At 37.6% G+C, this 16,928-nt stretch overlaps 1 protein-coding gene across 12 annotated transcripts in view; it reads right to left on the bottom strand.

The window, feature by feature from the left end:
* CHD2 (chromodomain helicase DNA binding protein 2) overlaps nucleotides 1–16,928 on the bottom strand; it is a 141,211-nt gene that overhangs the window by 112,757 nt on the left and 11,526 nt on the right. For 6 of the 12 annotated variants that reach the window (XM_089906844.1, XM_089906851.1, XM_089906850.1 and 3 more), the window contains exons 1-2: nucleotides 13,107–13,706; nucleotides 12,625–12,757 (exon numbers count right to left, since the gene is read on the bottom strand). In XM_089906844.1, the coding sequence (XP_089762970.1) occupies nucleotides 12,625–12,686 (62 nt within the window). In that variant the 5' untranslated portion in view covers nucleotides 12,687–12,757; nucleotides 13,107–13,706. Of the gene's footprint in view, nucleotides 1–8,826; nucleotides 9,337–12,624; nucleotides 12,827–13,106; nucleotides 13,708–16,928 lie in introns of those variants that run through there. The other 6 variants (XM_089906855.1, XM_089906853.1, XM_089906846.1 and 3 more) reach the window with 4 other exon arrangements.

The raw sequence follows: 16,928 nt of genomic DNA, 5'->3' as shown, positions 1-16,928 counted from the left end.
CTGGTTAACATTAAAGTATCATGAGAAAGTAGGGAAAATAGTACTCATATACCATTACTGAAAAAGTAATCAGTAGAAGCTTTGGAAAGCTATTTGGCATATTACCCTAGAAATGTGCATGAATCGTGTGAGTTAATCAGTGGGTATATAACCTAAACAAATTATCAAATGTGTGCAGGAAATGGAAAGTATAAAAATGTTCAGAGCTCTGCTCATAAGATAAAAAAAAGGAAATAACCTAAATGTTCATGTATGAAAATACAAAAATAAAATGTGAAACATTCATACTATGCAATTAACTACAACAGTTAAGACTAGGGATGAATCAGATCTATAAATATCAATATGACAATTTCAAAACTATCATATTTTTTTAAACACAAAATATATTACATGAACCATGTGCGTTTTAAAAATGCCAAGGTTTTTATATGCCAAGTTCATGAAAGTGACTAGGGAAAAGGGGTGAATAGGATTTTAACTATATCTAGCTTGTTGAAAACTTTAATTTTATTCTTTGAACTTCCCTGAATTTTTCTTAATTTCTCAAAAAAGAGCTGTTTCTAACATTGAAGAACTGATCAGTATTCCGGAGCAGACCTTCCTAGGATTCGGCAATTCTTTTGAAACTCACTTTAACACTGGAAACACTAAGGATCCTCTTTTCAGAAAAAAGTACATATATGTAAGAGACAAAATACACTCAAAATACACAAAATGCTGTGTAGTTTCAGAAGATAAAGGGTTAAATTCAGTCCCATCAGTAAACCAGCCCACCCCACCCCAAGATTAAGAAACCCAATGATAAAGGAGGAAAAAAAAATCTACTTTTAATAACCATACTTCTAAAATTTTCAACTGGTGCCAGGCAGAAGGCACCTTTATCTCTATTATGCTACTCTGCTCCCCAATAACCAGTAAACATTTGAGTAGTCCTACATAGTTTAGGAAGCATTAAACAAATGGAACCCAGGCATACATATCATTAGGGGAAAGTGAATTGTAACAAGAAGCCTGGGTAAGGTACAAATTAAATATTCATTTGGCAAATACCTATCCCAATCTGGGTCTGGCAGAGCACTAAGGATTAACATAAAAGGCGAGGCAAGCTTTCTACTCGGGTAACAACATGGAAGACTAACCCTTCATGCGGTGAAAGGCAGTTACAGAGAGAACTCTCCCTATAATCTACCATACCAACTGATGTATTTACATACATTTAGAACCCTGAGGTTAGATGAACTTATTTGACCAGGAGTTCCTTTCAGCCCTTTGAGTCTTATCTTTCCTTATTAACAACTTTCAGGCTACAGTTTTAGACTTTTATAAGTTAGCAACTCCAAAGCTCAAAGGAGATTTAAAAGTCCTGGCTGCTAACCTCAATAGTAAATGTGGAACTTCCCACAACACTGTCATAGGAAGTAAGTGAAGTCCCTGAATCAGGCCACAGAAAAGGAAAAGTGAGGCCTCCCAACTTTCTTAATAACAGCCAACACTCACTGTGGCAAGCACTTTAGTGTTTTAGACCAGTTTCTCACACTCAGCATTATTTATGTTTTTTTGTTGGGGGGGAATAAGGGGTCTGTCCTGTGTATTGTGGGATGTTGAGCAACATCGCTGGCCTCTACCCACTAGATGCCAGCAGCACCCCGACCTGAACCCAAAATACCTCCAGACACTGCCAAAAGTCTTGCTGGGGGAGGAGGTGGTGTCCCCAAGCTGAAAACTAGTGTTATAAAAACAGTATTTTACTTAATTCTAACTTCCCCAAGAGAGACATACTATATACCCTTACTCCTATTTTAAAGATAGAGAAACAAGCTCAGAGGTTCCTGCCCGAGATTCTACAGCTAAAAAGAAACAGAAAAGAGACCCAAAGTCCCGTCCCATTAGCCCTTATTTCCCAAACCTGCCTCAGTGCAAGAATCAAGGGAGGCTGTTGCTCAACATACAGATTCCTGGACACCACCCCAGAATGACTGAACTCAAAACTTCCAGGGAAGAAGCCTGGGAATATGTTTAACAAGCACCTCAGGTGATTCTTATCAAGTAAATCTGGGGACTTAAATGCCTATATAAAGCTAAATTTAGAGGAAACAAACTTTTTAATCAAGCAAGGGAACTGGAACACTGCAAGGATTTGACCCATCACCCCCTTCCCTCAAAATGACAACTTACCAGCCATATACTGCCTCCATTTTAATGTCAAATCAACCAGCATCATCAACTGGAACTGAAGGCGCCCTCTAATTAAGGTTTTTGACAGCCACCACACTCAGGAACCATTTCCCCAGAGGGCATGTCTATAGGACAAGTGTTCCCAACGCTGGCTTTGCAATGGACACACCTGGAGCCCTTCCGACAATCTCCCCCCTCCCCTCCCCTCCCACTACAAGACCCCCCAAATCCAATCAGGTATGGGCCCGGGTTTTTTAAATTCACAAGTGATTCTGATGCAAAGCCTATGCTGGAATTAAGTTTACCACAACAAAAAACAAAAATTAGAAGCAAAGCTCAGTCTCTACAAACTGTGGCCAAATCCAAAGTGCATGTGTGGTGTTGGAGTCTGTCCAACCAGAGGAGGGCCAGGTTCTCGTCTCCAGCACCCCTCCACCCACCACCTTTCCTCGTACTACTCCCCCATCGGTTTGTCAAACTACCCCCAGGGGAAATCACTGGATACAAGTTAACCTGAATCTTTCCATGTAAAATCACCGCCTTTTGAAAAGCAATCTGTCTCTGGCATAAATCACACCAGTGATTTTCAGCTTTTGGTTTCTTTAAAAATGTAAAGTTTTTTAAGACAAACAGAGTACAGAATTAGTCTACAGTTTTACTACTTTCCCCAATCACCTACATAGTTTCCTCTTACCTATCTAATCCTGGAGCCAAACTGCCCGTGTCTCAATCCAGTTCTATCTACCCTTTATTCCCCCTTGTGCCTCAGTTTTCTCATCTACAAAAGACGGGTGATAATCCTACCTACCTCACAGACCTGATGTGAGGACAACTCAAAGTAACACATATCAAGGACTTAGAACAAGTTGCAGGCTCATAGTAGGCACTATTGTTAGCAATTATTGAATCTCTCCAAAACAATCAAAGCAGTTTTCAATGAAAAATCTCAACGATCATTTCATCTACTGGTTTGCACAACTGAAAGCAGAACCAGAATAAACGGGCAGGAGAAGTAACTATAAATCCTCATTAAGTACACAACCCCACTGAAGGAACAGGATGACATGAGTGTAAGAAGAGCTCAGCAGGACGCAGGACCACCCACAGAAGTTCAAAAAAGGAAAGCTCTGTGACAGTTAACCTGGGAATGCTAGTAGTGGAAGGAGGTCACTATCATTTCTGCTACACTAACCCTCACACTAAATAAAATATACATTCAAAACTCCTTGAAACAGTGCCTGACACAGTGAACACTCAATAAAATGCAAATCTACCCTGGTATTCACCACATGTTATTTTCCTTCATGACAAAATCCAAATGAAAGATTACCAGCCACGACTGGACAAAGAAGTAACTCATACAAATGCAATACCCTGAGGTTTATTTTTATATTCTATTCTCTTATTCTGTTGTTAACGCTGGTTACAATTCACAACCCACCAGTGGGTGACAGATACCACTCTAAATAACTGATTCACAGCACAGCCCAGGGCCACTGCTCTAGCCCTAAGTTACCTTTATCAGCTATGGGGAAAAGGAATTCTGAACGGAATGTAACTGTTCAAAGTTAATTCTGGAATCCAAACTTTTGGAGGTCTCTAAACGGGTTCAAGTAGACAATCACAGTAACGAAGAGATAGCACTAGAATTTAAAGCAATTGGAGGTGAAAAAATCCCATCAGTATAAACATTTCAAAGGTATGCTACAGCAGGATCTGGCATGACACTGAAATGGAAACTTTTCCTCTTCCATCAAGCATACAACTCCCCCTTATCAGCACCCCATCCCCCATTGCTTCCAGACCTCCAAATTCAAGCTGCCCTAAAAAGGGAACTGAGAAAATAGGACAAGGAATGGAGAGACAAAGGATTAGAAAAAAATGTAACAAGTGCTCCATCAGAATATTTGAAACACATGGGGAAACATGCAAACATATGGAAACACATGCAAATTGGAAACACATGGAGAGCTTTTAAAAATTAATCACAGGGGTTGGGCTGGACATTGGTATTTTTAGAAGCTCTCCAAGGTCTGAGGTAGAAACAAAAAATAGAATTCAACAACTCAAACCAAAAGTAAAGGAAATGAAGAAAGCAGGGGAAACCCAAAACACAGATCATGAGACTATAGGTCTAACAGAATAAACTGGACATTAGGCATTATGTTAAATCAAATGCCGCTATGGTGAAGACTGATTAGTAAAAGCAAGCTACAGCCAATTAGATTTTTTTTAAGATTTATTTATTATTTATCTATTTATTTATTTTTGGCTCCGTCGGGTCTTGGCTGTAGCACACGGGATATTCGTTGTGGTGCACGAGCTTCCCTCTATCTGTGGCACGCGGGTTCCAGAGCGTGTGGGCTCTGTAGTTTGCAGCACGCTGGCTCTAGTCGAGGTGTGTGGGCTCAGTGGCCCCGCAGCATGTGGGATCTTAGTTCCCTGCCCAGGGATCAAACCTGCATCCCCTGCATTGTAAGGCAGATTCTTTACCACTGGGCCACCAGGGAAGTCCCGCCAATTAAATTTTGTTGTAAATATTACTGTAGTTACATTTATATCCAAACAGCACTGCACCTTGGTATTAATTATTCACTCTTGTACAGCTTGAGAGGGAAGTGAGGCAGAGGGTAAACCAGGGCAATAATTACCAGCTCCAGAAGGAGGAAATAAGGCATCTACTCAGAGTGACTGCCAAGAGGAGGGCTATGACTCACACAAGCTGGTCTACTCCAGAAAGAGTCATATGCTCCTTTCAAAAGGCTGGGTTTCTCAGGGGGATAAATTTTAAAAATAAAAACAATTAAAGGATTAACTGCAAAATACACCCAAGGTTTCAACTAACTAAAAGAGGACCTGCCTCCTAAATTCATTTTAACAAATCTCTCTCCTAACTTGCCTAAATAGACCAGACTCCTGTGGGAGGCCAGGCCACCAGCCACAGAACCTCACGGGCAGCCTGGCTCTTAAAGAGGGACTTCCCTGGTGGCTCAGTGGTTAGGAATCTGCCTGCCAATGCGTGGGACACGGGTTCGAGCCCTGGTCCGGGAAGATCCCACATGCCACGGAGCAACTAAGCCCGTGAGCCACAACTGCTGAAGCCCGCATGCCTGGAGCCCATGCACCACAGCAAGAGAAACGACTGCAATGAGAGGCCCAAGCACCACAACGAAGAGTAGCCCCTGCTCACCGCAACTAGAGAAAGCCCGCGCACAGCAACAAAAGACCCAATGCAGCCAAAAATAAATAAATAAATGTATAAAAAAAAAAAAAGAGGGACTTAGAGAAAGAAAGATGAAGCATTAGGAATAAAATATTACTAGCAGCTTGCAGTTACTGAGTACTTTCAGTGTAACAGTCTCTCTTTGCTAAATACTTTATAGGCATTGTGTGATTTAATCTTCATAACCCAGTGAAGACTGTCATTATCCACACTTTTTTTTTTGGCGGTGCCGCACGGCATGCGGGATCTTAGTTCTCGACCAGGGATCGAACCCGAGCCCCCTGCAGTGGAAACTTGGAGTCCTAACCACTGGACCACCAGGGAAGTCCCATATCCACACTTCAGAAATGAGAGAATTCCAACAGTGTACTTCATTAGCCTAAATTGGGAAGAAAAGTTTTCAGTACTAAAGTAAATGCTGCACTAGTGCCCATCATTGTACACAGCTCTTGCCCGGCACGGAAGGAACAGTTAAAGACTTCACAAATTACAAAATAACTCATCAGAACTGGATCCTAAGTATAAAATCAAGACTATCTTTAGAATGATGCCTTAGCTGCTGCTCTTCTGCAACACTCTCCCCATCAATATCAGAGTAATCACATTTTCCCCTAAACTGTAGGGACTCTCCAGAAGCTATCACTAAAATAACAAAAATGGTAACCTTAGCCAAACATGTTAACATAATGTTGTAGGTCAATTATACTTCAAAAACAAACTAACTTACAGAAAAAGAGATCAGATTTGTGGACCAGAGACAGGGTTGGGGGATGGGGGGGTAATGAGGGGTCTGTGGGGAGGGGGAATTGAATCAAGACAGCTAAAAGGTACAAACCTCCAGTATAAGACAAATAAGTACTAGGGATGTAAGGTAAAACACGATAAATATAATTAACACTGCTGTATGTTATATATAAAACTTGTTTAAAAAGTAAATCCTGAAAGTTCTCATCACAAGGAAAACAATTTTTTAATTTTGTATCTACCAGATGATGCATGTTCACTAAACTTATTGTGGTAATCATTTCATGATGTATGTATGTCAAATCATTATGCTGTATACCTTAAATTTATACAGTGCTGTATGTCAATTATATCTCAATAAAACTGGAAGAAAAAAAGGGACTTAACCAAACATATTAACAGTAAGATGCTAAATTGGAACTGTTTTGAAATGCAGCATGAGTGCCTTCCATACACCTACATTCTCCATGATTTATTTCACCAAGCAAAGCCTTGTCCCCCCACCTCCAATACACCCAGTAGAAGAGCTTTTAATAAAAGGGTCTCTGCCCCCAGACTTCCCTTATCAATTAGTTTAGACTGATTAGGGGCAAGGTCATAACATATAAAATATGTGCTCCAACACTGTGCTAAATTACTGAAAACAAAATAAACATAAAACAGACCCTGGGCATTTGGTGAATTGTGTCAACTTCTGTTGTTTGGATTTATACTAACAACACTGAAGTTCCAAAGAAGTAGTAATAGGCAATTTTGGTGAGGTATGAATTTGAATTCAATGCCCAATCAATCAGGTTGAAATGCAGGAGGGAATTATTCAGCTATAGTACCAAACACCAGCTAAGTAGGCCAACACAGTTGTTTTTATATGTATGCAAAATAACTCTTGGGTGATTAAAAAGAACACCGTTTCTTCGCTAAAACGCCCTCCTTAAGAAAGTCAACTGAGTTCTAAGGTTTTCAAAACAAACAAAAAAGCTAAAAGACCTTAAAAAACTGATGCTCATGCCCAGAATAAATTTACCAAATGTCACACAGAGCAGTCACTTAATTTTTATGTCAGGAGCAAGTTGACTGTGCCACATTTTATGGTGACTGTAATTTGGTCACAAGTAATGAATGACAGGAGTCTGAAAATAGGTGGCTGTAGGAGGTATCTCTCACAGTTGTCAGGGTTTGCTGTATATGGGAAGGGGTAAGTAAACCAGTCAATTATAAAATCTGTGAGTTTCACATTCTGTCAGGTAAAATTCAACTAAACTTCCAGATTCATCTCTCAAACAACAACTTGCTAAAACTTTTTATGACTAAAGCTTCTTATGAAATACTGTTTGCCCACCTTCCTGCAACTCCTTAACCTTTACAAAAGATGTTACTCTCCAAAGAGCCAAATATCAATTGGAAACTGCAGGTTTTCAAAACAAGAATCCAAAAGAAAGAGGAAAGATTAATCAGCACTTTTCTTGCCATTTCATTACATTCTGCACACAGGAGGAAAACCCATAGAAAGCTCAATGAACAGACCTAATACTCTGGTTCTTTAAAGTTAATTGGCTCCAAGTGGCATGCAAACTGTTCACAGATATACTGCTATATCATAATATTCATTTTAACTCACATAGTAACAATATTTATTACATCTACAACAGAGCAGTTCATATCCTGGAACACGATTGCAGTGTTACTTAATTCTATCTTTTAATTTAGGGTATTTAGCAAATACAATTTTAATACAACTAACCAGAATTCAATCTCAATACACAGAAAGAACCTTTCTTCTTCTTGCTTTATATCCACCTTCAGAAGTTGCTAATATGTTAATGATCATCAAATTCTTAAGTATTTGTCCCTAAAGCTGTTAAAAATTTCATCATATATATTTGAGCATATACTTTAAAAATCACTTACAGAAGCTTTGATGAACGAGTCTATAAAACTGAAAACCCAATTTCACCTAAAGTTTCCACAAAGAATTCTTCGTAAAGAACCAAGACTATGCGAACCTACAAAACCAATTAATAATGTAGTTAATTTTATCTTCTATAAACTTTATTCAGAAACTCACGATATGCCCAGGTAAACATCTCTTTCAAAGTACCATACTTTTACTCAATAAAAAATTTCTGAACTATTGCCAACTATGTGACAGATCATTCCAGTTATTGCTAAAAACACTCCAAAAGCTTAGAAAAAACTTTTCACCAGGGTACGATTACGAAAACACCAATATAGTCTTTCCATCTTACTTAAATTCATTACTTGTGACCAAATTACAGTCACCGTTGGTAAGCTATGATTTTTTTTAAACCAGAAATCCTTGCAAGGGTTTCCAAACAAGGCAGACCATGAGCATCATTACAGCATTTTAACAAGTTTACCAGTATTGAATTAAAATTTCCAGAATGGGGGATCTGAGAAGTTTCCTAAGATTTTGCCAAGTAATTCCACTACTGGCCAAGCTTTGGGAGTCACTATTCTTCAGCAAGTGCTTTAACACTTAAGAAGAGTTGTTTTCTAACACTTGTTTGCACAGTTATGGATGCCTATTGCTGTATTCTGTTGTTTAAGTTAACCTAATATTAGTAACCTAGTAGTTACTGGTCAGGTGAAAATCTCTAGCTATTTTCTACTTAACTATCCCGTTGTTAATCTTAAAAATAAATCACTTTGCACATACTGACCTGAGTTTTTCTCCATCAAATGCCAATTGAGAAAATGTTTGGTACCAAGTAAAAATGCACGGGGACAAGTTCAAATAATCTTCCCTTTGTTTATGAGCCATGTATTAAACAACAGCTGTAACACCATTAACAAGTTTCAATTAAAATAAAAATATCTCCTCTTGATAGTGAAACGCTTTTGGTCAATGGTAACAAACTCACTAATCTCTTCACAGTGAACACAAAAAAGAAAAAAAAAAAGACCCGCTAGGATATGAGAAAGGAAAGCGAAAACGATAAAAACTGGCAGGTTTTCGACTTGAAGGTTTCCGATTAGTGCCTTTTACTTTCTCCAAAAGCAGAAGCCGCTTCTAAATGAGGAAAACCATTCCTAGGGATGGGCAAAAAATACACGCTGCAGGGTGGAGACGGCCACAGGGCTGGATGGAGGGCGCCGCCAGGGGCGAAATCGCGCAGGAGAGGGCGCCCACCGGAAAGTCCCAGACAGCCTTCCATTCCCCTCCCCCCCCCCCACCCCACCCCACCCCCGTGCCCCTTGGCGTGCGACTGCCTAGGCAAAGAGGAACGACGTAGGCTGCGCACGCAGCCTAACGTCACTGCGTTCGCCCCTCCCGGCGACGAGGCGCCTGACGTCGCAGGGCGGAGCCTGCCCACAGGCCGCCGCTGTTGACCCGCTGTTACCAAGCGCGCGCACAGCCAATCAGCAGTCGGCGCCGGCGCCGGCCGGCCTTTGAACTCGGCACGGCAACTTCCTGCTGTTTGGCGAGTACACAGTGCAATGCAGTATGTCTGTCAGCGCTGCGGCACAAAGGAACAGCCATTTTGTGACTGAGCTGGACCTGCACCAAGATGCCAGGGGCTCAGAGAGCTGCTGCCGGCGCTAACTACCAAGCTGCCCTTTATTTCAGTACCAAAGAACAAAAAAGGGGGAGGGGGGAGATACTTCGGTATTTCAGGTTTCAATTCGCTTTATTTTCAATCTTCTCAAAAAATCCCGATTCCTAAGAATTATCAGCATCATAAAATGGCTGCCACTTAAAAAACTCCCTGTTCCACTCCACAAGCAACTGCATTATGCCAACTTCTAACTATCCCCAGCCTTTTGGGTAACAACTAAAAGGCTGATTAAAAAGATTTTGCCCGCACCTCAGGTTATCAAAATAAAATCTGGTTCAGAGGCAGACGTTTTGGAGATAAATTTAATAAACTGTTTCAGTTCTTATGATAAATTGAAAACGCAGCGTCCTAGAACACACAGCTCTTTGTGTGCAGTTCCATTCCCATTTCCTTCTCTTTCCATTTTGTGATATTACTGAAGTTACCCCAAACCGCAAATTATTTTAGATAAGTGTGTGGTATACATTTCTATATATGTCTATCACGAAAACTTTGTTTCAAATATTTAAAAATTTACAGATATCAAGTATCTTTAAAATCATGTTTTTGAAAGTGAACTTTTTAACCTTCAAAAATCATGATATACAAAGTATAACATTATACTTAAGCATTAACTTCAAAAGAACAACAAACTTACAAAATGACTATTAAGTATTGCCATTATTTCCAAAAACAGGAGCATACCAGCCATACCTAAATTTACACTCAATTCTTTCAGGTCCTAAAGTAAATCTCAGACCAAAAAGTTTACTTGACCTGCAAACTCCTCCCTTCCTCTCCTGTGGCTCAGGCTGCAAAAGTGGGTATCTGTAGTATTCCCTAAACACTATAGACTGTATGCCACAGAAACTAGGTCCTTATGGAGAAATTCTGATGGATTAAGGAACCAAGTTCTGGCTACCATAAGTCACCTTAATTTTAGCTCACTTAAAAATAACATTAATCTACTACAATAAAACACCACTAACATTCTATAGCTTTACAATTTTAAAAGGAAGTGATGTCATAATTATGTGCATGTATTAAGGTATGCAATTTAGGGTAAAAGTAATTTAACACTCCATCTTCTTTTCAAGGAGTCTCTCAAATATTTTTTGACACTCATCAGGTATATTAATCAAAATATACGTGACAAAAAAAGACATTTAAAAGTACAGTGCATGCCTCTAGTTAAGCTGCAACCTCATTAACCAGGAGACAAATGCATGGCAACTTCCATGTAGTTTTCCAGGTCAGAGTATCATTAAAAGAAAGAATAACAACACCGCTTAATTTTTTTAAATTAGAAAGCAGAGTCTGATCAATGATGTTAACCACAAACCTTGCCTGAGAAAGCCAAAACCCATGTGAGATATGCAAATCATACACTCAAGGGAGTACCAATTTTAGGTATTGAATCTTTAATAATTTGTCAAAGATACCTGGGGATTCCTATTTGTTCAAATCACCATCACTTTTCAGAAAAGTCAGTTTAGAATCAGTAGAGAAGTTTTCTGTCCTAAATCTAACCTAGGTATACATGGGCAATTCAATTCCAGAGACAGTAATCCAAACTATGTGACAACTCAATTTGCAAAAGAATTTGGAAAGGTATTTTTAAAAGCAAGGGTCAAAATATTTTAAGTCTTATAAAACATAAAAATTTAACATTATTAATAAACCATTTTCAAAACTTTCAAATCACTAACCTAATAATAAAGTATATTGTTTATATAAAATTATAAAAGAAAGAGCAAAGCTGGGGAGAAAAAAATCATATAACCAATCAAATTCTTGTTAAATGCATGATTTAAAATTTATAACATGACAATTCATAGAACACACATCAAGAAATGCATTCATATATACTTTAAAAAATTAATATACAGATCATACAAAACATCTTAGAGGCTTTTCATACAACAAAACATCTTAGAGGCTTTATTACTTAGTCACTAATATGGTGAACTCCAACAAATGTGAAACAAATCATGATTTGAACAAACAGTACATTTGTAAGCTTCAGGAGATAAAGCATTCCAGGCGACTCTGTCGAAATAAATCAATAAATTTAAAGCAGCTACAACTAAAATGCAAGGATAAAATACTACATCTACCAACCAAAGAGCATTGTCTGAATATAAGCATACAAATGCAAACCATAAAGTATTTTAAATATAAAACATACAATTACAATCAGTAGCAAACACAAAATAAAAAAATATTAATAGTATTCCAAGATTTCTGTGATCACAGGTCTGATCTCATAAATGCAGGAACTGTAATCATCGAGAGTAAAGGTTTTGATAAATCTTATCAAAATTTCCTAAAATGTCAAGAGTATCAAAAGAAATACAGAGTCAAATAAAAATATAAACTGAGAGACATCAGTCAAAGGGTCCTTTTTGCAATTTCATTTTAAAATGTACATTTTTTCATTCATATAACTTTCTCAAATGTCTATTTACTATAATTTACTACCACAAGGCTCCTCTATGGCCTTCAGTTACAAGTTTGGGTATCCTAGATTCTTCAAAGAAAAAATTTGCCTTGTATGTAAAATGGTGCAATGCAGCAATGGCTAAACCGACAAGGTCATTTTCCTACAGCACGAAAACCTAAAAACTGAAATTTATTGACAAAAAAACTGTAGTTTACAGGAAAGGCCCCCTTGAATAAAGGTACCTTACCTTTTGACTGCTGTAAGAGGCCTTAAGTCACAACTTAACTTTCATAAATTGCTACCAAAAAATTAGGGTGTGGCATATTAGCAATCTCAAGGTCACGCTTTAAAAAACGAATCCAAATTAGTAAAATACTTAAAATAAAACAGATAGCTATCCTTGTCTGTCAAGGTGAACAATGTAAGCTGAGGTTTCCCCCAAAAAAAAAGAAAAAAGGAAGAAAGTTGATAGCTCATACCTCGATGCATTGCTGTGTAGCGAACTGTCCTCCTCTTGGCTTTTGTCCTTATTTCTCATCATCTTTTAATTCTTAAATATTAAGGGGGAGGGGGAATCTGTGTTTGCTTTGAAGTCCTGTGCCCAGGTATTTACTGTCAAAAGTTGAAAGAAAGGTAAGGTCCCAGCTTCTATCGATGGTTTTTATTATCAGGAACAAAGTCCTGACGATGTAACGATATTGTTATAACACAACAGCGGTTAAGCACCAAAAAGCAAAATATTTCTATTTTTTCTTTAAAAAAAAAACACATAAAAACAGGCTAAACCGAACAGGGAGAATCATCACTATCAATAAGGAAAGTTTCTCAAAGTAACACACTGGATACAAATAACAATCTCTGTATCTTATTGCGTCATCCAGGAATTTCTCATATTTACAGAAAATAAAGCGAACATAAACATATAAATCTTTTAAATTATCACTAATGATCATGAACTTACCTGATCCATGTAGTAGGTCCAAAGCAAGAGTCCTATCTAGTAGTAGAAAAATATCAGATCCAAATAATTAAAAATAAAAACAAAATTCTCCGTTAAAAAACAAAAAATAAATAAAATTATCCTCAAATATGTTAACTGGTCAAAAAAATACAGCAACAATTAATCCTAAAACGGGTCCGGAAGAAAAAAAACCTCATTAGGAGAGCGCACAAAAATGGAGGTGCGCCATGGCTTCTAAGCTGGAAAAAACAACGACCTGGGCTCTCAGTACGGCTGCTTCTTTCCAACAAGGCACGAAAAGAAAGCTCCCAAAAGCTGCTTTTCTCCCTAAAAAAGGTTCGAATCGACCCCAGTAAGTCACCAGGACAGGCAGGGGGCTGCGGGGGCCCCCTGAGGCTGCCTGAAAGTTAGGGAAAGTTGCGTAAAGTGAGGCGAAGGCAGGGAGCAGAGCGCGCTCTCTCTAAGGCACAGCCGCCATCTAGAGCCTCCTTCCCAGCTCTGAGAGCTCTGCCTTTGATTGACACTCTCTACATTTACCCCACAACTCAGGTGATGTACCATAGACCCACCCCTTCATCTCCACCAAAAAAAAAAAAAAAAAAAAAAAAGATCCTCCATCCCAGGGAGCCTAAGGACCCCTACCCCCACCTCTCCCTGCCCCTCCAGACCACCCCATCAGGGGGAGGGGGGAGGGTTTCTTAACCCCCTCTGGCTCAAGCACCCTTTTTAAGCCAGAGAGAAATGTAATTTGTTCCTTTTGTCTAAAGATCTGCTAAATATTTCAGTCCTTGAGCTAAAATAACTTCCTCTCTGGACAGGAAGTGGTGTTTTATCAAGCCATTTTGAAAGAGGGATAATTCTTAGAGTATACAAAGCTCAGCTTAAGTATTAATCTTTTTAAAAACTACCCCCCACCATGGGTAAAATGGTTTCTAAATAAAAGCAAAACCTCAACTTAATAAATTAAATTCAAGTCTTGCCTTCTTTAGGAAGCCTAAAAATTATCTAAGGACTAAGTTTAAGGGGGAATTTTCCAACCCAACTGGAAGAAAGGGGTACAACTCAAGAGCGCCTCCCTAGTGTTCAGTTGCATTAGGGCAAAATTTAATGTAACTAGTTTTTATTCAAGAATCTCAAATTTTCTTCGTACTTTCACAAAATTCTTTAACCCATTATATAACCTTGCCAAAACCTTACCCAAAAAATTCTCATACCACACTGATTTGGGCAAAACAATGTTCTTAAATTCAAGAGCATGGAACTACCATGAAAAAACAAACCCAAGAAACTCCACCTCCAAAACCAACACAACACATATATCTCAACCATTCCCTTGTATATCTAATCAAATTCTAAGTATATACCCATTTCAACAATGGTAAACTAATAACAATCTGTCATATCTGATGGAAAGTTATCAAAGTAATGTCACAGGGCAAATTCTCCTAAATATCAAAACCGTGAAATCTAAGGAAACAAATTTACTAATGCCAAAACCAAATTTTTCAACACTTTCTCAACAAGCACCCCAAGAAAACATTCACACATCCAAAAAAAATCAAATCAACTTTCCTTACTCAACATTATTATCTGCCAGAACAATTGTCCTTCCCTCACTGAGAAATCCATTTTAGATGTATACCCAACAAAAGCAACAATGTCGCACCTAGGTAAATGTAAAATCCATAATCAAAACCCAGCTTCAATCCCATACTTTCTACAAGATAATTCTCTACCAAAATCAAAATCCAAAATCTCAATTTTGATTTATACAAACCAACCAACTCAAATCAGCCAATGAGAACAAATACTGCATATATATTGATCATCTACATGTATACCTTGGTATTTGACATTAATCACAAACATGGTATGATTAACACTTTCTCGCCAAAAGAAAATTAAAGCTGCACTGTTACTTGTTCTCTGTATAACGGGAAAATTTAATCAACAATTCATTTGGTTTATCAAAAGCCTACTACACCCCATAATAGTAACTGAAACTGATTTTAGTTATCAATGAATGAAACCAGTATTCACCTAGGATTCAAACATAAGTTATCTATGACATAGTGCGGTTCATTTATTCTCAATTCCTAAATGTACAGAGTAATAAAAATACAGTAATCAATCCTATTTCATAAAATCTATTGCAGACATTATTGCCACCAAAATTTCAAGTCCTTTTGTGAATACCCTAAGGACCTCCCTACCTTCCCTTATAAATCCAACACCTCTTCACCTAATATTAACTATTAAGACAATAGGAGGATTCAGTTGAATTTAAGTGTTCAGATATTCTGCAAGATGTTTTATTTATAATATTTAATAAGTATAGGTAAAAAGGACCTTTTCCATCAAAACAAAGTCAGAAAAATACTGTATCACTCATGCTGAATTTTGAGGCAAAAGGCATTTTGTTTTAAAAGTTCATTAAAATCTCACAGCAAATTAAACATTCTATTATTACCCACTGGTTAACCAATTTTGTAAGATGTTTCAAGAAAGCATAAAATAGCATTTTAACTGGACAACCATCTTTTAAAGCACAAATTTCCACAACTTTGTAAAAAAATAATATTAACCAAGTAAAACATTTTCCAGTACACCATTTCCATTTTACCAGCTTTATTCAGTACACTTTACTGCTGGGCAACTGTAAAGGTCAAAGTGTTATTTAAGGCGACACCGAGTATTTAATGAAGCTTCAGCTTAAAAAAAAAAAGCCCAAACTGAGAAATTTTAAAGTGTTAGAAATTTTATTAAAGTTAACATTCCACAAGATCATACTCATACAGATCAAACTGCAAAAGATTCCAGGCATACAAACTATCATCTGTTAATGTGCCATCTTTCTTCTCCAAATGTCAAAAATGTTCTTAATGATACAAAGTCTCTAGAAAGTCAAATTCACTGTCCATTTGTGCTGGGTAAGAAACCTATATCTTCATTCATTTCATGAAATCCATGTTAAAAGAACCCTGTCTTGGTTGTATATTATCACAGCACTCTTGTATTAATCCATTTTTCTCAATTCCCCATAGTGGACTGCCATCTTGATTTCTCAGTGGTAGGGTCCATTTGAGACTCTTCAAGCTGACTGGGTGCTTGATGAAAACATTAAAAGAAAAAAAATGCTGTTGGAATATCAATAATCTTATTCCTTCAGAGAACATCCACCCACCTTGAAGATACTCTTACCATACACAAAGCTTTAATAATTTTATAACAGCTTTAAACTATAAAACTGTATTATATTAAAGTTGTATGTGCTGCACATACAACTTCTCAATAAGAGAATCATGGCAAAACTGCACACCAGTAACAAAGTTCTTTTACTGTCACAGATACACAGTAACCATAAAAATGTGGCAGTGAAGAGTCAAATTTTTAATAGTTAAATGTAATGTTGTTATACTGTCTACATGAGAAGTGAAAACAAAAATTCAAATTCAAAAATTCTGGAAAGCTAAATTACAGCAACACTATGGATTCTAAATCTCAATGCAGAAAACTTTCCAAGCTTCTTCAAATAAAACTAAATATGGAAAAGAATCTTAAAGGATTAAAAAAAACCCGAAGCAGTGGATCAGAGCAGTTTTCCAGTCCAACAGATCTTAATTAATTTTGCATAGATAACACAAATGGCCAATATAGATGTCACCATCTTTAGCTACACATACGAGAATGCAGGAAATAGGTAGCCACTAGAAAACAAAATGATCAGAAATGCAAAATATCTCCCTGCCTTATTTGATATTTGCCATAAAATGCTATCAGATTTCAAATTCAATACAAATAAAATATTCTCATTGCAAAAAC

This window comes from Delphinapterus leucas, chromosome 2 (assembly GCF_059928025.1).
Source record: "Delphinapterus leucas isolate spDelLeu-1000000601 "Yukka" chromosome 2, BTC_Dleu_Yukka2, whole genome shotgun sequence".
Classification (NCBI taxonomy): domain Eukaryota; kingdom Metazoa; phylum Chordata; class Mammalia; order Artiodactyla; family Monodontidae; genus Delphinapterus; species Delphinapterus leucas.
The sequence above is the reverse complement of the archived record's forward strand: the minus strand, read 5'-3'. Positions and strand labels throughout refer to the sequence as shown.